The 23,239-nt window shown below is 36.4% G+C and overlaps 1 protein-coding gene and 1 pseudogene across 3 annotated transcripts in view; one reads left to right on the top strand and one right to left on the bottom strand.

Moving 5' to 3' along the window:
• Positions 1 to 2,563: 2,563 nt before the first annotated feature.
• The window catches only part of STX17 (syntaxin 17), a 40,317-nt gene continuing 19,641 nt past the window's right edge, over positions 2,564 to 23,239 (bottom strand). For both annotated transcript variants that reach the window (XM_081151796.1, XM_081151795.1), the window contains exons 4-8: positions 21,616 to 21,841; positions 13,394 to 13,509; positions 13,265 to 13,315; positions 5,285 to 5,371; positions 2,564 to 4,549 (exon numbers count right to left, since the gene is read on the bottom strand). In XM_081151796.1, coding sequence (XP_081007922.1) covers positions 4,310 to 4,549; positions 5,285 to 5,371; positions 13,265 to 13,315; positions 13,394 to 13,509; positions 21,616 to 21,841 — 720 coding nt within the window. In that variant the 3' untranslated portion in view covers positions 2,564 to 4,309. The remainder of the gene's footprint in view (positions 4,550 to 5,284; positions 5,372 to 13,264; positions 13,316 to 13,393; positions 13,510 to 21,615; positions 21,842 to 23,239) is intronic.
• LOC308564008 (large ribosomal subunit protein eL37 pseudogene) lies at positions 17,620 to 18,084 on the top strand (annotated as a pseudogene). The gene has a single exon. The product of its transcript is annotated as a large ribosomal subunit protein eL37 pseudogene (transcript).

A 23,239-nucleotide genomic window follows, 5' to 3' on the forward strand; every position in this document is an offset into this window, starting at 1 on the left:
TAAAAGCACAAACAGAACCTGAACTGTTTACATTACCTAAGGCTAGCAGGGAAGCATCCCTACCTTTTATTAGGCCTCTAACTATTTAAGAACATTGTCTGACATTCACAAGGACTTAAGAGCCACAGCCACACTGTACTTTATTACGAGAGAATATGCCGTTTCCAAGGAGAACCTATTCCCAGGCTTTTCTTCATCCTTCCTCTCAAAGATTTCACATGGCAGCAAGGAAGGGCAAAGGGGAAAGACCTGTCAATTTTAAAAAGTATGGGGTAGTTTGGTTTCTGCACTTCCACTGGAGAAAAATGTTGTGCATTATCCATTTATTTTTCAGGTTCCCTCAACCCCTTGTAATTGATAATACCAGTATTCAGTTCTTACTCCTGTGTAAACTACTTACGGCACTTACGGGCGGGCAGACAGCCCACAGAGGAAGATTTAGGATTGCAGCATTCCCCCTTTACAGCACTCAGCTTCACTATAACCTAAAAGTAAGTTCTTGCTCCAGCGACTCTGGCCAGCATCCCCCCTTTCTGGGCATCCTTATGTTACTGGCTCCAGCACAGGTGGATAGGAGAGCTAAGCCGGCAGAAGAAAAGCAAAACTGAGGAAGGAAGAGAGGAGAAGTCATAAGGTCAAGGGAGCATAGTCTGTGACTAACAAACGCTGAGATGGTTTTTATGTGTGATTTGCAAAATGTCTTTGGAGGCAATTCCAAAAGAAAAGTTTCAAAACTGTCCTAATACCAGCGTCACGACAGAGAGTGCATGGCTCCTAAGGGTACCATTTTAAAGCATAATCATTATTTGATTCTACGAGTTATAGTAGATTTTTCTTAAAAAAACACACATTATTTTTTAAATTAAATATAAAAATCACTGCTCAAGTGATGGTTATAACCCACAAATGTAAGGAAATTTGTAGGATCTGTGGGTAGGCTTGAAACACTTTTAATTTTATAGTCTTAAGACCAAACTCAGCATTGTGTACTTCTGTGTTGGCCAATGTTAAAAACTTTGAGGAAAGAATTTTTTTAAAAAAATGCAAATGAATGGCACATGTAATTTTAAAGTAATCCTGCCTTACAGAATATATGGGTGTTTGGCTGAAGCAGAATGAAGGGCCCACCTCAATTTTATATACTGAAGTAGCATAGTATGAGATTAACAGTTTTTGTAGTTCGGTAGACCTAGTTAACATCCTGGCTTCACCCATTTGTAGTTGAAGAATCCTCTGCAAATTATTTAACTTCTCTGAGACTCAGTTTTCCTACCTGTAAAATGCCTAGTGAAGTGCTTGGCAAACAAGATATTCAATGACTATCAGTTCCCCTTTAAGTGTGGTGTTTTTTGTTTTGTTTTGTTTTTTTCAAACTAAGGGTTTCAACCAATTGGTAGATTATAAAATCACTTGAGTATGTTGCAACCAGCATAGTTTAAAAACTGAAACAATAAAAAACATCAGTATGCTGCACATAATGGTAAGAATTGTTCCATTATACATATGCTGAGTTTTGATAGAAGTGCATTTTTTATGGTGGGTTACAACCAAAAAATTTCAGTCTCTGCTCTGCAGAGAAATTATCAGATTATTTTATCAAAAGGTCTTTAGGAGTGCTGCCTTTACCCAAATAAACCTCTATAAATTTGAAGAACTTAATCAAAGTGCTTAAAGTGTTCCTTACCTTTTGTTGCAGTAAAAATAAGACATGCATCATAGAGAAGATGAATTTGATCTGATACTGTTGGGTATTAAATTCAATTTTAAGATTAGTTTGTGTGTCATATTGACTAATATATACTTCTAACACTAGAGTTCACAGATATATAATTTATAGTTGATTAAACACTTCTAGAAATTTCTAAAAAAAGTTGGCTATTAGGTTCTATTATGAAAATTAGATACTATTTCTGAATAATTTTAAATAAAACTTAAAAGGATTGTACATTGCCTAATCATGAAGACTGCTACAGAAATATTCCAATCCTGACGAGTAGTAAAAATCAAAGGCCTTTATGAGCACATACAATGGTGTCTCACACTGGCTCAGTAAAAATGAGAGCCCAAAACAAAACATGAGCATCAATTATGGGCCTCCTCTCTCCTTCAGGTCCTGGTATAAAACCAGCCTGACAGTATAATGAGTCCCTAGTTGTGTTAAGATTGTGGGCTTAAAAGCATAAACAATTTTGGGTTGGAAGAGTGGGAATACTATGCAGTGTTGAAGATTGGGCAATGTTGAAGAGTAGAATACTAAAAATTACTGATTTCAATGATATAGTTGAAGCGTGATGTAACTGTATCTTAAATGTATAATCTTAGCTGACTAGGCCAGATTGACCATTATCAGAATCACCTGTGGGACTGAAGGTTAGGAATCTTGTTTTAAATATGCACCACAGGTAATTCTGATCCTCACTTTGGTTTGAACACCCTGTGTTAAAGGGACAACAATGATCAGAAAATAAAAAAGGTGGAGTTCAAAAATAATGATCCCAATGTTACAGGTCTCAATATCAAATACTGGATCAGAATCTGATACTTATTCAAAGTTCTTCCTTCTTGACATTATATTAAAAATACAAGTCAACAGGTAGCAATACAGTATTTGACATTTTCTAGTTATTTAATGACAATAAGATATGGTGCTTTCTCTTTGGAATTTATTGGTAAGAGTCAAAAAGTATGAAGGAGAAAGGTCTCTTTAGATTAGACACAGAAATAAAAAGTAGCAATCAATAAAAGTTATTAAGAGTAAGCTCAGCAAGAGAGAAGTGATAAACCATTCAACTCCCTGATGACTCTGGCTTCTGAGCAGAGAAAGCTCACATCTTCTGTGGTGTTGGTTCCCATCCCTCTGTCCTCAGAGAAGAGTGCGGAGTAAGGCAAAAGGTGGCTTTTCCTATTTCAAATGAGTGGAGGTGCAGGATGAGGCTGCCTGTAATCTTACGTTCTTTCTTTCTAAATTTAAAACCTTTTTGTTGTTTGATATAGACACTGGATTGGGCTGGGCCATGCTTGCTGTCAAGTGTTGGGATTAGCACCACAAATCCTCCTTCAGGGCTGAGTGTTGGCACCAGGCTTTGTCCACCATCGCCTTGAATGTGAGAAAAGGCAAGCAGAATGGCAGCTGTGAAGAGGGACGGAAAGCACAGCAGACAGCAAAGCCTGGGAAAAAGAATGGTAGTAAGAGATGTGAGGTAGAAAGCTAGTTCTTAGCTTCACCAAGGGCTGGCTGAAAAGACCTAGAGTTAGAAACTCCCTCCCTGTGTGGCGGGTACATCAGCCCCTTGAGATTGGAAGATGCCCCAGGAAATGATCTGGCATATTCCCTGCCTGCTTACTTTTTAGCTCAAACTCCTAACAAAGTTGGAAATATTTAGAGATCTCCCTTTCTCCCTCCCTATCTTACCTAGAGATTATAGGAAAGGATGAATAGAGATGGGAGATAATTTTAAAAAAGCAGATTATGAGAAAAGCCCTCATTATACATGGGTAGAATTCACCCCACAAGTCAAAGAACTTTTGAAAAGTACAAGGGAAGGAAGGCAGAGGGCACCAGATCTTTCTTTCAGGTGAAGAGACAAGCTGACAAAGCAAGCTTAGCGCTGCCTTAATAATACTGTCTCCTACCATTTGAGATTTTGTCTTTATTTAAAGAGACAGAGGGAAGAGTTAAGGAGCTAGTGTCACAAATTAAGATGTTTGAGAGAGAGAAGTTAGGCCTTTCTTTCACTATTAGTTTCCTTCATCAGAAAATATAGTTGAACCAAACTGCAATAGGTTCACCGAATGGACTCCACCAGGTACTTCACTTGTGCCATTGCCAGATCTGGATTTCTCTATTTGATAAGAAAGGCTCCTGAACTCCCATTCTTTTCTTTGCTAACAGACCTAAACAATCTCCTACATTTAGAAGACAAAAAGCGTAATTATAATATGCTTAGCCTTAGGGTCTCCAAATCAGGGTTATCAAAGAAACTATTCTTCCATAACCCAACATGTCCACACATCTCATGTCCTTATCAAAATTATGGGTTCAGTTTTCACATTTCCAGGAAGAAAATCTGCTCCCTGGCATCCTTTAAACTTTACCTGACAAGCATTATACACCCTTTAGTTCAGGCCCCTCAACTCCATTAACATCCCAGCAAACAAAAAAACATATCCACTTATCACAGTCCAATCCCACTTCAGCATCTACAGCCACTATCTTGATATAATCATGTTCCAAAAGCTGAGTGTCCAATAGCAGCAAAGGTCCATTAGGATAGATATGTTGGTGCCAATAATACCGAAGTTTGGTTTTTTAACTGCATTTTTTGTTAGTTTGGCTGTGAAGATCTGGACAGCTGGAAATGAGCTTCTCCGTCATTTTCTGTTTCCTTCTTTGTATCAATTTTCCACCTGTGAAGCCCAACACCCCACCACCAAGTGCAGCTGCAATTCCTGCCACTTTGAAGCCTGCAAGGAGGCCAATAGGGCCCCCCACTGCTCCTCCGAGGAGTGCACCTGCCACAGGCAGAACTGCCAGCTTGTATTTTGCAGCCTGTAAAAAAAAAAAATTCAATTTAGAAATTGAGTTGAGAATATCTGCCTGTGGTGATGTGCATTTTCCTCTCATTACTCCTGGCAATGCCTCTTTAACTCTTGGTACATAATTAACCTTAGAGATTGTACTGGGGGGAGGGGGCAGAGAAAGTATTCCACAGGTACTACAATCACTCCAGATCTCAGAATTTAGAGAAATGGGCTACAAAGAGTGGACTGCTACATATTGATTTTACCTGCAAAACAATCAAACCACTAACTACCTAGCAGGCTTATTTAAACAGTTTCAGCAGCCACAGATACCCTCAAGGCTTTTATGTTGCACAGAGATTATTCCATGCTCTGTACCTGGGGTTAAAAGCAATATTCTATGGAAAATAGATTGGGCCCACTCCAATGCTGTCAAGTCCTTAGATTTTTGCCCCTACTGGATTCTGGCAAGCCTCTCTACTCCTCTCCCTGAACCTCTGCAAATATTCCCTTCTAACACCAAATGCCTTATAGTGGGGCTGCAGATTATTCTCTCTGAAAAAATTTCTCTCCCAACAGAATGAATTTTAGAGTAGAACATTACTACAGCCATTGATTTCTTACCCTACCTATGTGTCATTTCTTCCTTATTTCCTTAATTGCTGGTTCCCTCAAGATTAAAGAGAGCAGATCAATTGGGTTAATACTACAAATTCCTGGGAGCCAGAGTAACATTGATTTGCCAGCAGGAGCAGAATCTTACCTTCCCCAAGTTTCTGGTTCCCTCTTCAACATTCACAGCAGCACTGTTGACATGGTCTTCAATGCTGTCAATCTTCTCCTGCTGAGACTAGATGCAAAGGAATTATGAGTGAGCATTCCTGCTGGGGAACAGCAGAGAGCCAATACACACTATTTTAATTCCTGTAATCAGGGGCCTGTGTACTGTAGCCTTGCAGTCTTAATAGTGATTCATTAATAGCATCTGATAAACTATTTCCAAAGTACAAATTCACTTCAATGAAAAAAAGAGGGTGACTTAATTATTAGGTAATAAAAGGGTGGCACCTTTACAGGAAAAAGCAGCTCACACTAAAATTCATTCAAGCGTACAAACATTCTCCAAATGAATCTGTTTTCCAGGAGAAAAGAAATCCAAATAAGCATTTACATGTCATGTTGGGTTTGATGGGAAAAAAACAAAATCAAACAAAAAACCTCCCTAACTTATCTCTTTGAAGATTCAGTTTAAAACAGGCAAATTTGACTTAGGAGTAAAACATCTCTGACCCAATAAATACAAATTATTATGTTTTAGAAATAAGAATACAATATAGTTTGATCTGCCATGAAATCTTTTTACTTCTGATATGTAGTAAGGAGCAGAGAGTGAATTTACTGTCCTGTTTACACCTGTACAATGTAATACATTTTAAAATCATGATGAGTTAAAATGCTTCTGATCAAATATATTAATAAATTATTCTACATAAAACGATTAAACCTGTACTAACACAATAGAAATTGTGACTCATGGAATCTCTGGGTAGAAGGAATGTTTAGGTCAGAGTGCGAGAGTCCCCTCAGATGTGTGAAGCCCCACTACGTTTCTGACAAGCGGTTACTGAACCTCTGCTCATACATATACTTCCAGTGACAGGAACTCATTACTTGCCACAAGAACACATTCCCATTTTTAAATCAATTTCATTTATGCAGAACTTAAACATATGCACTCATTTGAAGGGTGTAGTATGAGTTTTAACAAATGTACAAACCCATGTAACCACCATCACATCGATATGTAGGCTATTTAGGTGTGTGTGTTTTTTAATTCACAGGAAAAAGAAGAGAATCCCTTTTTGATCCCAGCTAAATGCCAACTTCTACAAAAACTGTGAAATAATTCAACTTTAATCCTGAAGTAATTGATTGCCCTTATATAACTGACTTCTTCGCTTATCCTGAAGCAGATATAACACTCTTCTAACTGTAATCATTTCACTTGAGAACATGAAACCCAAACACAACTAATCCCCCACCCCCCATTTGCTTCCTATCAGCATTACTGGCTCCTTCCCTTTTCATACAAGGATGGATCTTTTCCACTGTTAGACCTTTCATAGTATCCCTTCATTCTTATATTCTCCACCACCATCTTGACATTTCTAACACAATCCCTAAAAAGTCCTTTAACAGTTTCTCTTCTAACATCTTGGTCAGAGACAAATACAATAGTGGTTCTCACACTTGTGTGCACCAAAATCACCTGGAGTACTTCTCAAAACGCAGATTGCTGGGTCATGCCCACAGAACTTGATTTAGTAGGCTGAGAATTTGCATTTCTAATGGTTCCCAGGTGATGCTGATGCTGCATGATGAGTCCATGATTCTCACACTTTAAAAACCACTAGTGTACATACATGATAGGATTAAGGGCACAACCTTTGGTCAGTCGTCCTGTGTTCAAATCCTACAACTATCACCATGTGCCCATGGACAAATTACTCAAGAGCTCCTGTCAGTGTTCTCATCTCTTAAGTGAGGATAGGCCCAGCCGGGCGTGGCTCAGCAGTTGAGCGTCGACCTAGGATCCAGGCGATCGGGGTTCGATTCCCAGTCAGGGCACATGCCCGGGTTGTGGGCTCGATCAATGACTCTCTCATCATTGATGTTTCTCTCTCTCTCTCTCCCTCTCCTTTCCTCTCTCTGAAATCAATAAAGATATATTTAAAAAAAAAAAAAGTGAGGATAATGATACTTATATCTCCTAGAGTTGAGGTCAGGATAAAATGAGATATGATGCTTGAAAATTCTAGAGCAATAAAATATTAGATTTCTCCTAGCATTAATTCATTCAGTGTTTCTTTTCCTCAGACAATAAAACTTCTTTAATGTTACCTTCCCCTCGCCCGCCCAACCCATAAAAGCATAAGGACCAGCACTTGTCTGGATTACTGACACCCTATCTTTGTTTCCTTTGGGTCATCCCCAACACTTTCCATTCTTGCTTGAAAGTCTATGCTAGAAGATAAATCACAGGTTTAAAGCTCTATCATCAACTTCCATATCTTGATGAGTTGAGAGGTAAAGGGAAAATAGCCAACATGTCTCTTTTCTCTCAGCCCCAAAAGAATTCCATCAAGATGGCAGAGCCTACCAGGATTATTATTTCTAATACTCCAAATGTGATCTCAAGACCGCAGGGAAATCTCTTTTAATGCTCCTTCCTAAAAGGTTGGATACTGACGTCCTATGACTTTTTTTTTTAAATAACGTAAAATTCTAAAATAATTTTGTTTTAATATTTTTTTCACAAAAATACTTTGGAATAATTGGAGTAAGGACTACAAGACAAAACAAGGCCTGGGATTACTGATTATCTGAACTGTAATGCTCCCCATCACTGCAATCACCAGTACTTAATGAGGCCTGTATCACCCTGGGGAGTAGCCCACACCTCTAAGCACTTATTCACTGACTTAAGGAAGCTTGCTTAAATATGGGCATGGAAATGAGGCAGACTGTAGATCAGCCCCTATCCTGGGATCAATAGTCTTCCCTCCGTTGTACAGATCTGCCTTCTTCCCCTATTTTACTTGGTTTGAATCCCAAACTTTGCCCGTATCTTCAGATTCAGCATCTTGAGTAAGGAGGACTCAATGACAGAACAATTAGAGTTAGGCAGCTGGTGTCAGAGTTGTCAATCACTGTTCCACAGCATGACCAGCCAGACTCCATTCAGAGCCAAATCTGGTCACCACTTGTCCACTATGTCCTTGGCTCTTTATGTTGGGCCAAACCACACATGCACAACCTTATCTCAGTACAACAACGGTGGCTCAGAAGCCTCCTCAGCTCTGTCTACCATCCTCCCCTTCTTGCTTCTGATTTGCTTATGTCTGCTTTCATATGCCTGTGCTGCCCACATTTGACATCTTCAAACACTCTTCCTGACATTATATACTTTGGTGGTTCATATATGTTCTCAGCATCCCTTTAACAATGAATTAAATCACTTATGAGGGTCACTGTAGTGTTTCTCAAACTAGAGTAATGCATGGATTTTTCCCATTTTAAAGGAAAAAATTTTTCAAAAGACTAAATACGTCTATGAATTTCATTTTAAGAAACATTGAATTAGGTCCCATATCTGCCTAAAAAAATAAGTGAATCATAATTAGGAGTGAAGAAAATTTGATTTATTAAGTTAATATTTGTCAAGAAGAATGCAATTTGTGCATTTGAAGTCAAACTTCAAAACTAATGAAGAATTGTTTTTCTTTCTTTCTTTAGATTTTTTAATTGATTTTGAGAGACAGAGGGAGGGAGAGGGGGAGAGAGAGAGAGAGAGAAGCCTTGATCAACTGCCTCCTGCATGCCCCCTACTGGGGATTGAGCCTGTAACTCGGGCACATGCTATGACTGGAAATCGAACCGGCAACCTTTTGGTGCACCTATGACACCCAACCAACTGAGCCGCACCAGCCAGGGTGAACTGTTTTTCTCTGGAATGCTGTTGTGGACAGTTACAGGCCCAGCATCTTCAAATAATAGTAATACATTCAACAAGTTCATCTCCAAATCCATTTACATCAATAAAAATGCTCTTCCTTGACTAGTCTTGCTAATAGTTGTGTAGTTTTATTATTGTGCTTGAAAAGCTACAGATTTCTTTAAGAAGCAAATGCCAAAACTCCAGATATTTTTCTTTATTACTAACTCCAAATTGCAGCCAGCTTTCAAGGCCAGCTTTACTCTTACATCTTGACCCATCCAGATAACATTGAGCTATCCTGGTTCTGAACTCTGAAGGTATGTAATCTTTATCCTGAATCATATGCAATCACATACACAGAAAAGCCCAGAAACAAACATACAAATGCTATGATATACTGGCAGAATACAGGATTATATTCACCTAGAGTAGACAATAAGTGAAGTAGGTAAGTAGGATGCTGATATCAGGGGATTTAGCAATAGGAAAAGAACTGTAGGAACTATGGTGCTAAAATATCTAAAGGTAATGTTGGTAGCAAAAGCAGAATCCTAAGCAAGGAGCTTAACTGAATCAAATAATGGAGGAGCGAAAGCAGGAATGCAGTTGGGGCAGTAGGAGGGAAGGGGATAAGAAGTAATAGACATCATTTCATTTAGTCCTCCCATCAATTTTACAAAGCTTATTGTCGTCAAATAACATCCCGAAGGTCACATAGATAATAAATGGAGGAATCTGATCTAATCCACTACAACCCAGCTTTTATGCATCCTGAGTAAAACTGGATTTAAAAATCCATAGGGAATAAGGCAAAATGTAGAGACAAAACTGGACCTGCTGCTAGGGTGACCTGCTATTGAGCAACTGGCCCAGCAGCCTTTAAATTCCCCTTGACTAGAAACAGGGTAGGTCTCACAGTTACAGGAAAGAGGGCACTTGAGCAATAAAGGTTGAAGAAAAATGAAGATGGTGCCTAGTACATATTAATTTATTAACATCTACTGGATCACACCTGGATCTCTCAATGGCTTTGTAGGTTCTTTTTTAAATTGTGGTTAAAAATTGACATATCACAAAATTTACAATTTTAACCATTTTTAAGTATATAATTCAGCGGCATTAAGTACATCCACAATATTATGCAACTACCATGACTATACTATAGGTTCTTTTTTATACTATTCTCTATTCTTCATTACGCTTAGCTCAGTGCTATGCACATAGAAAGTGCTCCATAAATAAATGGTTAACTTGCCTAGATACTATCATGTCCATGTGATGATAATGAGAGGATGTGGTCACTCTGGTTATGTTCCCAAGTCATTTGGTGCCTAAATGGAGCTTCTGTGAATCTTTGACCATGTGGTCATGAGAACTCAGTCACTCTGGAAATAGTAATCAGGGGTTCTCCTTTGAGCTATTGCCTAATAACAATCTGTCCTTACACAGATTATTATAAATAGGACATTTGTATAGAGCTATGGCTATAGCCAAATCCTTCCTGCACGAACCTTCCTTAGATTAGGGGTTAGGAACTGCTTACATAACCTAATAGTATATGTAACTGTTAAACGGCCACAAACTGTTAATTTTCCTTTCATGTGCCTATTGCATTAGAAGGGAACTGTGTTTGTCTCGAATGAAAACTTTTTACATGTTTAGTTTGATTTTAAAATCAATTTTATTGAAGTATAATTTACATACGCTATATCTCACACATTTCATGTGTACATATCAATGACTTTTGACAAATGTATGTATTTGTATAACCAGACATGCACAGATTTTACAAGCTGCATTAGATCAGAGATTATGCATTACAATTAAATAAATCTTGATTGTAAAAACAACAAATATTTTTGGGTTCTTGTATCATTCTCTTTTATATACAAGTATATTTATAGATTGTACAGGTATCTAATTCAGAAACTTCAAACATTTTGCTTCTTCTGACTTAGAGGCATAAAAAAAGGAAAATGCTTTAAACAATTTACTGTATTCAATTTTAAGCATTACATTTCAAGAGAAAAATCCACAAACTAGAAAACAAGCAGAGCAAGGGTCTAGTACTGAAAAGTCTAGAAATAATATTCTAGGAATACATTAGAGAATCAAGCCTTTTTAAGAGAAGAAAATATGGTGAGGTGGGGTAGAGTGAGGAAAGAGAAGTTGGTCTAGTCTCAAAAGGTTGAAAAGCTTTTATATGGGAGAGAAAACTTGTTCAGCATATGGCTCCAGAGAGCAAAAGTACCAGAGGGAAATTATTAGAGGGCAGAGTTTACATGAGGAAGAACTTCTAAGAGTTAGAGCCTTCACATGGGATGGATGAAATATGAAGCATCCCTGCATTGAAATAGTTCAAAAGGAGACAAAAAAACATCCAATTGAGAAGTTGGGGCAAGAGTAGAAGAATTAGATTAGTTAGATGACCTCTTAAATCCTTTCCTTACAATTCTGAGATTGTGTAATCTAGAACCTTTATAATTTAAAGCCAGGTGTCAGGGGAACCATAAGTAAAAAATGTATAACCCCCACATCATAGTTTGATCAAGAACAAAGAACTAAATCTAGCCAGAAGCATAAGCAGAAATAGGTTTGCTCTTGCATGTACTTACATACATACACACACACAAAACTCATACATCCAACCTTCCCATAATTCCTGGGAAGAAAAAATAATTTAGAAAAATAGTAACAGAAAATTTGTTCTATCTTTTCCACCAAATTTACTTTATGTTCCCTAATCTATGTTAACACTATCACCAGCTACCTGATTATGCATAACAAAGCCTTAATGTTTCTTATCTTTGACTTTTCCATCTTTTTCCAACTTCCACCCCAGAAATACTTCTCAGTTGTCCTTTAGCTTTACCCAATAGTCCTCCCTTATTCATGGGAAATACGTTGCAAGATCCCCAGTGGATACCTAAAACTTCAGATAGTACTGATCCCTATATATATACTGTGTTTTTTCCTATACGTACACACACTTTACAGCTTTCCTTTGGCATATCCAAATTGCCAGTATCACTACTCTTGCACTTTGGGGCCATTATTAAGTAAAACAAGGCTTACTTGAACATAAACACTGCAATACCACGACAGTCTATCTGATAAACCAAAGATGGCTGTTATGTGACTAAAGGCAGGGAGCATATACAGTATGGATACTATGGACAAAGGGATGATTCATGTCCTGGGCTAGACAGAGCAGACGGTGCCAGGTTTCATCATGCTATTCAGAACTATGTGCAATTTAAATCTTATGAATTATTTCTGGAATTTTCCATTTAATATTTTCACACCACGGTTGACCACAGTAGCTAAAACCATAGAAAGTGAAATTGTGGAAAGTAAAACTGCAGATAAGGGGGAACTACTATACTTGTAATGCCATTGCTGTTGGTGAAACTCTTGCAATCGATTCCTAACTAGTCATCCTGCCTATAATCTGCCTCTCTCCCAGGCTATTAGTCACACTGCCAACAGTGATCTTTCTGAAGCACAGACTGGATGGATCACACCACTCTAACCTGCTCAAAAATTTATATTGGCTCCTACAAAGTAAAGTTGAAATTCTTTGGGATGGCCTTCAATGCCATCTGAATCTTATCCTAACCCTCCTTGCTTTGCTTGTCCATGGTACCTTATGCTTTGATTATACTGGAATACTTGTCATTCCTGAAATGTACTGTATTCCATGTTTTGGTTCAGCTGTTTTCAAATGTACCGCCTCACCCTATCTGTGGGCACTTTACTCAGTTTTCAGGGCTCAAGCAAATGCTACCTATCTTGTGCAGTTATCGTTAATGCTTCCACCTCACAACCCCTGCCTCCCTCCCTTGGAATTAAATGCTTCTTCTTGGAGCTTATAATACTTCTCGCCATACCTTATTTTTGCATTTAACAATCATGCTTGAAATTTCAGTTTTGGGGGTCCAAGCTTATCTCTACCCACTGTAAATCCTTGAAAGCAGAGATCAGGCTTCATTTATTTCTATATCCAATCTTATCAGACCCCCAGTGCCAAGGATCTAAAACAGTACTTTTTATATAACAAGTGATTAATAAAATGTTTATTGAACTGATCTGGAATTTGAGAACAGTTAGACTTCTATCCATGACCCAATAGCAGTCTTAAAAATTATAACTTCTATTAAAATTCTAATCAAAAGTTTAGTGATTGATAAAAACCTTTTAGCTATTAATCTAACATCTCTGAGCCAAAAACAGTTATATACTTACATTCACTAGGAGAGAGAATTCTGTGACCAGTTGGCTAAGTTCAATTAAGTCCTTAAAAAGAGAGAGAAAGAGGAAGTTAGTTACTTTTATGCCTCACAGTTACCAAAAGGAAAAAAAAAATTAACATACCGCTTCTAAGGTTTCCCATGATTCTGCAGCATTTTGATCTCGAGGAATTTCAGGCAATGCATATATCTGAGTCATACTCTGAGGATCAGCTTCAGTTTCAGTAGTGTGCAATGCTCCTGGATGAACATAGCCTCATGTTTAGAGTTTATTTGCTTTGTTAAAATGGTGATAGCATGAATCTACTCCATAAAACAACTGTCATGGAAAATGCTTACTAATTAAATTCAGGCTGAAAGTAAATCGATCATTCTATAAAAACAGGTTTATCTATAGGCAGATTGTTCCCAGGTTAACAAATATTTTTTCTTTAATTATTCTACAAAGTTACCTTAAAAAAATGGCTACAAATACTCTCCACACACTCTTAATAACTAAGACTAGATGTAGAAGTACCAAAGGAAAACTATTCTATTTGGTCAGTGTTCCATGAAGAGATACCCAGGTTTAATAGCTACCACTGCTAAATCAGTATCCTTTTTCTTTGGCTATTTTAGTAATATCAGATTCTCAAGCTGTTAAAAATACGAAAGTGACGTGTTTTTAACAACGAAAATCAGTCATTTTGGGTAACAAATTTGTCATCAAAACTAACACCTCGCCCGGCCGGGCGTGGCTCAGCGGTTGAGCGTCGACCTAGGATCCAGGCGATCGGGGTTCGATTCCCGGTCAGGGCACATGTCCAGGTTGTGGGCTCTATCAATGACTCTCTCATCATTGATGTTTCTATCTCTCTTTCTCCCTCTCCTTTCCTCTCTCTGAAATCAATAGATATATTTTTAAAAAATAAAATAAAACCCCATATTTTTAAAAAAAACACACAAAAAACTAACACCTAATACCATATGTACATTTTTGTACATATTGTCACCCCTCTTCTCTTCAAAATCATTTTTCTGGCCCATACCTCCAATACTTCTAATCCTTTTCTGAGTTTTAAAAAGTCATCAACCCATTAAGGCTTTCCTCATTAAACACTGTTATGATGATGAATTAATTTACGCTCCCAAACTTGACCTTTAAGTCTTTCTTATTTCCTTGTACTGGTATCAATTTCATTCATTAAACTTATATTTATACAATGCCTATTACATTCCAATCAGTGTGCTAAGATGCTGGGGACACAATGGTAAACCATAAAAACAGTTCCAAGGAGTCAACATAGTACAGTGGTTAAGAGTATGGGCCTCATCAGAAAGACCTGGGTAAGAATCCTGGTCTGGCTATTTACTAGCTCTTTGACTTGGGAAGGTATTTCATCTCTCTGACTTATTTTCCTCATTTATAAAATAAGATGATTCTCTGTACTGTGCCTGGCTTATATATCAAGTGTAAGTGGTTAACAGTTACTACTACTGCCATTGCTGCTGCTACTATTATTAATGGAGCTTACCATATAATGTGTGATACAGATGTGTTAACAGGCAAGCTCAGTATAGTCTGATAAGAACTGTGATATGGTAAGTATGGAATGCTATGTGAGCACAGAAGAGAGATAGTTAACTAGATTTGTGGAGGAGAGGGTGGTCCAAGAAGGTTCTGAAGCTAAAGCCTGAGGATGAGCAGAAATTATATCACTGAACTGGGGCAAGAGTAAAGGGAGAATCAGAGAGTATCAGGTCAAGGAGAATAGTATGTGCATAGGTTTGGGAACTGAAAGGAGTTCAGTATAGCTGAAGCATACTCTATGACAAGAGAAAAGCAAAGGTTGAGGTTGGAAATCTGAGGGTGATATTACTCATGGCATTGTGAACTATGTTAAAGAATTTTGTCTTCCTCATAAGACCAACCTGGAACTATTAAAAGGAATAGGAGACTATTGGGAAGCTGGAGGGTACCGTATCAGATTCCAGATTTAGAAAGGGAACCAACCATAGCTATGGTGTGAAGAATAGATTAAGGATGGAGTTGAAAAGTAAAAAAAAATTAGAGAGTGAAACACCAGTTGGAAGGCTTTTCAGTATGTTGGGTGCAAAATGATGATGATCTGCTCTAGGACAGTAGCAGTGAAAATGTAAAGAAGAGATCTGAAAGTCTACTTTCCTTTCGTCCCCCTTACTTCAAGCTTAAAACAATGCCTGTCACTTCCATATTTTCTGAGCACCCATTATGTATTGTGCTGGGTACCAGGGATGAAAAAGTAATACAAAGTACTTGCTCTCAAGGAACATATTTAGAAGAGTTAGAGATACAAAGAGATAATCCTAAAACAGTAAGAAAATTCATTAATATCTAAGTAAATATAGATACACATAGTGCTTTGTGGACATTCCACGCTGGGGTGGCATCTGACCCAGTTTGGTGTGGTGTGCAGCTTATGGGACAGCTTCCTAAAAAAGATGATCTTACTAGGCAAAGAAGATAATACAAATCTAGGTAGAGAAACCATCATGAAAAGGCCAAAAAGAAAGAAATATAGCTTAACATAAAATCAGCAGTTTGGTCTTGCCAAAGCATAAAGTAAAAGCCATAAAGTTACAAGTATAAGACATTATAGATGGTTAGAAGGGGTCTTATAGTCCAGTTAAAGACTTTGGACTTTACCTGGTAGATGGTGGAGAGCTACTGAAGGGTTGTGAGCAGGGAAATGACAGTGACATGTGACACCTGATCTAATCCAAAAAGTAAGTCATTTTAACACTAAGTCCAACTTCTCTCTCAATTTCTCTTTCCATCCTAGCCTATAGAAATGGTATTTTATAAAACTGCGTTACTAGTTCACTTTCATAATTTATGAATGTTTTACCTCTGGAGGAAAAAAAATCTGTTTAAATTGTTTAGGAAGGGCATAGTCAGTCGACTAAAAAGTAATTTGTAAGCTTATCAGAATTGATCGTGTTCTTTTAATTTTGAATCTTAACTTATCTGAATACATTTCCTTATCTTACAGGAAGAGCAAAAACATGATACAGAGTAAGTTTTACATTACAACATTATTGCAAGATCCAATATTTTAAAAGCTCTCTATGATCTTTACAAATGCTTCAGAGTTATTTACCCCATGTCCTAACATCGCATAAAGATACTTTCATTTTAACCTCAATCGAGATAAATGAAGCACTCTAAGATCTTTCTTCCACTTAATATTCCTATTATAAGAAGAACTCCAACTTCTTTAGAAGCATGATGAATAATGATAACTTTGTTATTAACATACAAAATGTAAAACATAAATCATAAACACAACACCCACTCTAAATATTTGTAAGGCATAATCTTTGTACTATTAGAGAGAATTCAAGTAAATTATGCCAGGATATATAGCAAAATGAGGAGAAATTATCATATATAATTCTTGATCTAAAAATGAAGGGATGGGAAATGTTTGACATTTTAGGCAAACATTAAAGATTTCCCTCAGTAAAAAATAAAAAATGTTTAAGTCATTTACATCTCATTTGAAACCAAACTGCGTATGCATCTTAGTTCAAATGAAGTCTTAGAACAAAGAAATCTGTTCTCTTCCATGGAAAATCCTGCTGTAAACTTACAAGGCTGAACATCACTAATCAATTCAAGGCATGACTAATAATTAAGAAAGGAAACCCTTTAATTTCTACAACTTCCATAATTCATTTAGTCCAGCTTGTATTAAAAATCTGTACCTCAGTGGTCATCCACTGACTTTGAACTTTTACAAATTGCTATAGACATGAGGAAGCAAAACACTGAGACATATTATAGCTGCAGGAAAAAAGGCAAAAGAACTTTTATTCTGTCCACATAAGTAAAAATTGCTATTGTTTTATGGCATAATAATCTCAGCTAGTTCTATCTACATGGAAACAACTGCAAATGTCAGAATATATCACTCATCACTGTTTTTTTTCTTTTCTTTTTTAAATATATCTTTATTAATTTCAGAGAGAGGAAAGGAGAGGGAGAGAGAGAGATAGAAACATCAATGATGAGAAAGTCATTGATCGAGCCCACAACCCAGGCATGTGCCCTGACTGGGAATCAAACCCTGATCGCCTGGATCCTAGGTCGACGCTCAACTGCTAAGCCACGCCCGGCAGGGCTCATCACTGTTTTTCAAACTCCAGTTTTAGAATCTTATGATTGATTATAAACTCAAACATTAAGATATATTTCGTTGAAGTGAGAATTAAGCTTAATAACACAGACATAAGACTTTTCCCTTCTCTATATATGTCTAAACATCCATTCATTCACTCCTTTTCTCCTCCTCACAATGCCCCTCGCCCCTTCTTTCTTTCTCCATACTTTATGAAGGGCAGTGATTCTACTAAGAATTACAACATAATATATAAAAAATTTCCAATAGTTCTTTGGTCTCAGCAGCAGAAGTGAGAGGACAAAGAGAATGTCATCGGTAGGTAAGTGCCACAACAAGACACACACGCTGCACCGCCGCTGTAGCTTGAAGAACTACCACCTTCAGTAGTTCACCTATGACAAGCGCGGCTACCCTGCCAAGCAGAACAAGAAGCACCAGAACTGGTCACAGGAGGCACCTCAAAATTGTATACCGCAGATTCAGGCATGGATTCCGTGAAGGAACAACACCTACACCCAAGAGAGCAGCTGTTGCAGCATCCAGTTCATCTTTTTTTTTTTCCTTCTTCTTTATAGTACTTTTTATTCTATATTTGAAAGTCTTTGGGGATGAAAAAATTAAAGGAAAGAGTAAAATGAGTTCAAAGATTTGTAGCATTTATCATGCATTCTGAAAAGCAGGCTAAATGTTACTTCAAAAAGTAATAACTTTTAAGTGTATTTGCTCTGTATTAATTTGGGATTTCAATGTAATAATGTTCTGGTTTAAAAAACATTTTTCCCACTAAACTTTACTATATTAGAAAAAGTATCATTATGAATCTAAATTAATTCAAAAACATTTCCTGATTTTCTCATGTTCTGACAGCTTAAAAATATTGAAATTAATTTAATGATCACCTACATAAACCTATCTATCAAAATAAAATGACTTCTAAGTCATGGCTTAACTTACCTGCAAAGGAGGATTTTTAAGAAAATTAAAACCAATTGAAACCACATCTTCTGAATAATATACAAAAACCATTTACAGGTTTTACAAAACAGTTCAGTACATGTATATACCTGTGATAAAATCTAATATTTCATCAAATTGAACATGGTGGTCTGAAGTTCCCAGAAGTTTTAAGATTGGATTCATTTCTTTTGTGAATATTTAAAATGTAATAAGATTCTGTTCCTATAGTGCTGGTGAAGTTGTGTGCTGAATGCGGAGTAAGAAAGACAAAGATGGAGAGAAGCAATGATGTACTCTGCATGAGTTGGTACACCTTTCTAAATACGATTCAAATCTGTAGGCTCATCACTTCTCGTGGTGGGAAGAAATATGCTAAAAATGAAACTAGACACACAAGTGAGACAGAAGGGAGTTTCTCAAATCGAGCAAGACTGGCAGAAAGATTTGCTTTAGGAACTCGCAGAAGCTGGACAAAAGAAACAGCAAAAATTCTCCAGAGAACATAAAACACCCTATTCTACTTCTTATTTCTATCTGTAAATGAAAAACTATTTTTGTATTTTGATCTCACTCATGGAAATGTGACAACATTGCTCCTGAATCTCTGCTGATGTTTCCAACCAGTTTATTTAGAATCAGATTGGCTTTTTAAAGGAAAAAGTATTTTAAGGCACTTAACTTCTATGCAAATCAAACACTTTTTTTTCCTGTATAGGCTGTCACTACTATGAGTATCTAAAGCAAAAATAAAGAAATCCAGAGAATGTTGGATAAAAACGTGTAGAATGACAGAAAGATTCTATAGCTAAAAGAAGACCGCATGTGAAGCAAATCCAATTCCTACCCCACTACTAAAATTTTATGCAAATTAGTACTTTCTTTTCATATTCTTCTCCTCCCATCCTCTCAATTATTTTTTAAATAATATTTCTGGATTTAAAGCAACCTTGAAGAAACTCTCATATCTGGTGTAAAACTCAGGCACTTGGTGAAGCAGTTAATTTGAACTGCTTAATTTTGGAAATGGATGCAAAGTCAAAGCGCAATGTGACAAGCAGACCATTCAGAATTTGAAATTCTAACATTGTTTTAGGTATAACTTTGGAATTTGATTTTATAAATGGAATGACTGTCTTAAACCAGAATTGGTGGCACAGATTTTTTAGTTTCTCCCAGTGTTCAAGTTATTAGGTTTTAGACCAATTTGGTGTTCTATGAACTGAGAAGTTTGAGAATCGACAGAGTTGGAAAATAAACTTCACCTGTTATTTCTTCTCTCTCATCTTCTGGCTCTGCTCCAATCTTTTTCATTTCCTCTGTATACATGCTTCTCAAATTTTGCCAACATTTTTTTTAATACTAGTCAGCTTCCTCTGCAGAAAGTTAATTGCCAGCAAACTGGGTAAACTGCCTTTTCTAATAATCACCCAATCCTCTGATGATATATAAACCCAAGTTTTTTGAGCCCAAACAGTCCTACTATTAGAAACACAAATAATGCAATAACAAAATAAAAATGAAAAGAAGTATTAGAATAGTATCATGTTGTAAGTAAACTCTCAGAAGTGAATTTGTTTGCCAGTGATGGACAATTCAAAGCTAAATAGCAAAAAAGATTGATGCCAGCAATGCTTTCCAGAAAAACCAGCATATCTTCACTGTTATTACTGCCATCACAACTGTCAAAATATCTGGGTGGATAAGATCGCCCTTAATCACATGGAATGATAAAGCCCAGTTTCTCTACATATGCACGTAAAATATCAGTTTGTACTAAATGATATGAACAGCATACAGCCCCATCAATATGGTGGTGATAATTATATATGATATATGTAATTATATATTTATATATATTTATTATATAATTATACATATCATATATATTATATATTTATTATATAATAATATATATCATATATATATATGATAATTAAATAGTAACTACCAACTATCAAAAAGCATTCTTTCCAAAAACTCTTCAACTAAGGGTTCAGTGCTAACATTTCCTTCTTCCCAAAACAACACTTTAGGTACTGGTTATACACAGGGTGACATGATTATAGCAGATCTGAAATTACAAAACTGTCTCTAAAAAGATTTACTCATATTTAAAAACATTTATTAATGGTCCACTATGTGCCAAGCACTATGTACTATGTGCTATATACTTACTATGTGCTAGGTACTAAGAATACAATAAAAGCAAGATTACCCAGAAGTTCAGGATGATGGCCTAAATGTTTCTATTTCTCTAAAAATTATTGGATCATCAGCACTGAAAATATCAGGCTAAAAATAATTAGGAGCCTCCTAAGTAAAGGAAAAGAGGGAAACTGGGCAGGTGTAGAATCTCTCAGATTCTATGTTAATTTGTAATTTATGTATACCCCACCTTTTCCATAAAGATTTAGGGCAGCTTACAGCAAATATAAAATGTAACAAGATGGCATAAATTAAAAATTAAAAAGAAACTCTAAAACATAAAAGGGCAATAATTATAAAATAAAGCCAGGATTGTTTAAAAATTTGGCTTTTGGTAGTTAAAGATTTTGGATTTAAGCTTTCTAGTAGAAAAACCTTAGCAGTGTTGCCATTCAATACCCATAAAATTGAAGGAAAAAAAAAGACCATTTGCATTGAAGTACTACTATGCATTAAACTACGAATTTTTTTCAGACTTCCTTATATAGACATTACTATAATACAATCAACAATTATCAATTACATCCTTAGTAGAGATATAATGAGAAGTTTCACTGGGCTGTTTCTTAGAGTGTCACTTCATAAAAGTTGATGGCATAACCTCCAATACAGATTTTTTTTTATGCTGTCAGTTAAATTCAGAAAACTGAGCTGGGTGATAGCTCTAACATCCCCTGTGAAAATCAGAATGCCTAAGAAAGAAACACGATGACTAGGCCACCCTTGCAGTTGGAGATGAGGGAAGAGTACCCTGTAGACAAGGATGACATTCTCCTTAGAAAATACAGTAAAATTTATTTTTAATATATAGACATATAGGTACTTAAAGCCCTGAAGTCCCACTTTATATAGCATAGCCTCAAAATTTTTACTCTTCAAAATTTCTAGGATATGCATTTCCAGGCACACTCAGAGTCCAAGAATTCAGTATACTGGAATAGAAGGCAATCCCTGAAGACATACAATATCTGCAATATCTATACAAGAAGGTGAACTTTAATTAACTGTATCATATTGATCAAGAATAAGACTAGTACATTACCACCAACAGTCACAGATCTGGTCAAAGAAGGCTGTAATATAGTTTCTTCATCATTAAATTGTTTCTCAAGTTCTTCTACAGATTCCTGACGGAGTTGGAGAAATTCTGCCGCTGCTGCTGCTGCTTCTTCTTTAACAGGATCTATCATTTTCTTCAGAAGTCTTAGGTCATCTTTCTGGACTTTCAAACAAAGTTTCTCCATTTCTCGGATATTGGAGCGGAGTTGCTATTAAAAAAAAAATCATTAAAGCCACCATATATCTTAGTATAAAATATCTTTATTTTCAGAGGTAATTTGTGATAATGGTTAAGAATGAAAATGATTACAAAAGAAGGTATGCATAACACTTTTCTATGTTTCATGTCTCTGGCCAAAACCAGCTTCTTTAGAAACTCACATCCTCGTACTTTGAATTTATTTAGTATTTTTCCTTTATATCAAACACTGGAGAAACATATAATGAAGAAAAATTTAATGATTTCCCCACTTCACCAATCCCACTACCTCTCTTAACTCACATTTCGCTTCGCTCATGCCAACACTAATATACGTAGCCTTTTTTTTTCTTTTTACAAAAAATGTATAATCTATAATTTGTCATTTCACATCCCAACTTAACAGTATCATCACATATATACCTCCTGGTCAATGGTTGTACTGTATTCCATAATATGGATAAAATATAATTTATTCAAACACTCCTCCAGTGATCAATGTTCATTCATTTTGTGTCCAGTTTTTAGTTATTACAAACTATGAAACAAATATTCTTTATTAGAAATCCTAATATACTATAACAGTATATATTAGTATTAGAGTAAATATTATTAATATATATTTTGTAGAAATGATTCCCAAAACTGAGAGTACTGAGTAGTCAAGGGATAATGTGCATATTTATTTCAATAGCTATTACAGCTTTTTCCCAAATGTTTGTAACAATTCATACTAAAATATGAGTACCCATTTCCCCACATACTGCCAGTACTACACGTTATCTCATTGTTTTTTACTTTATATTTCTGTGTGTGTGTGTGTGTGTGTGTAATCTTTTAATACATTGTTAAACTCAATTTGCTAATATTTTATTTGGAATTTTAGCAAATGTATATGTATGTGTGCATAAGTGAAGAGTGTATACTATCTTTACTGGGTTTAAACTTACTTTACAGGTTTAAGGTGTGCTAACTTCATTAAATGGGGAGCTTTCCACCTTTTCAACGGTCTATACTTTGAAAAACATAAAACTACTATTCTTTGACAATTAAATAGAATTAATCTTTAAGAATGATCCCAGTATAATGATTTTAAAAATTATAGATCTCCATGCCCAGTCGGCGTGCGTCAGTGGTTGAGCATCGACCTATGATCCAGGAGATAGTGGTTCAATTCCTGGTCAAGGCACATGCCTGGGTTGCAGGCTCGATCCCCAGTGGGGGGCATGCAGGAGGCAAACAATTGATGTGTCTCTCTCACATTGATATTTCTCTCTCTTTCTCTCTCCCCCCCACCCCAACTGCCTGCCTGCCTCCCTCCCTCCCTCTGCTCTCTCCCCTCCCTCCCCTCCATTCCACTCTCTCTAAAAACCAATGGAAAAAATATCCTCAGGTGAGGATTAACAAC

Source organism: Miniopterus schreibersii (genome assembly GCF_964146895.1).
Source record: "Miniopterus schreibersii genome assembly, chromosome: 11".
Classification (NCBI taxonomy): Eukaryota; Metazoa; Chordata; class Mammalia; order Chiroptera; family Miniopteridae; genus Miniopterus; species Miniopterus schreibersii.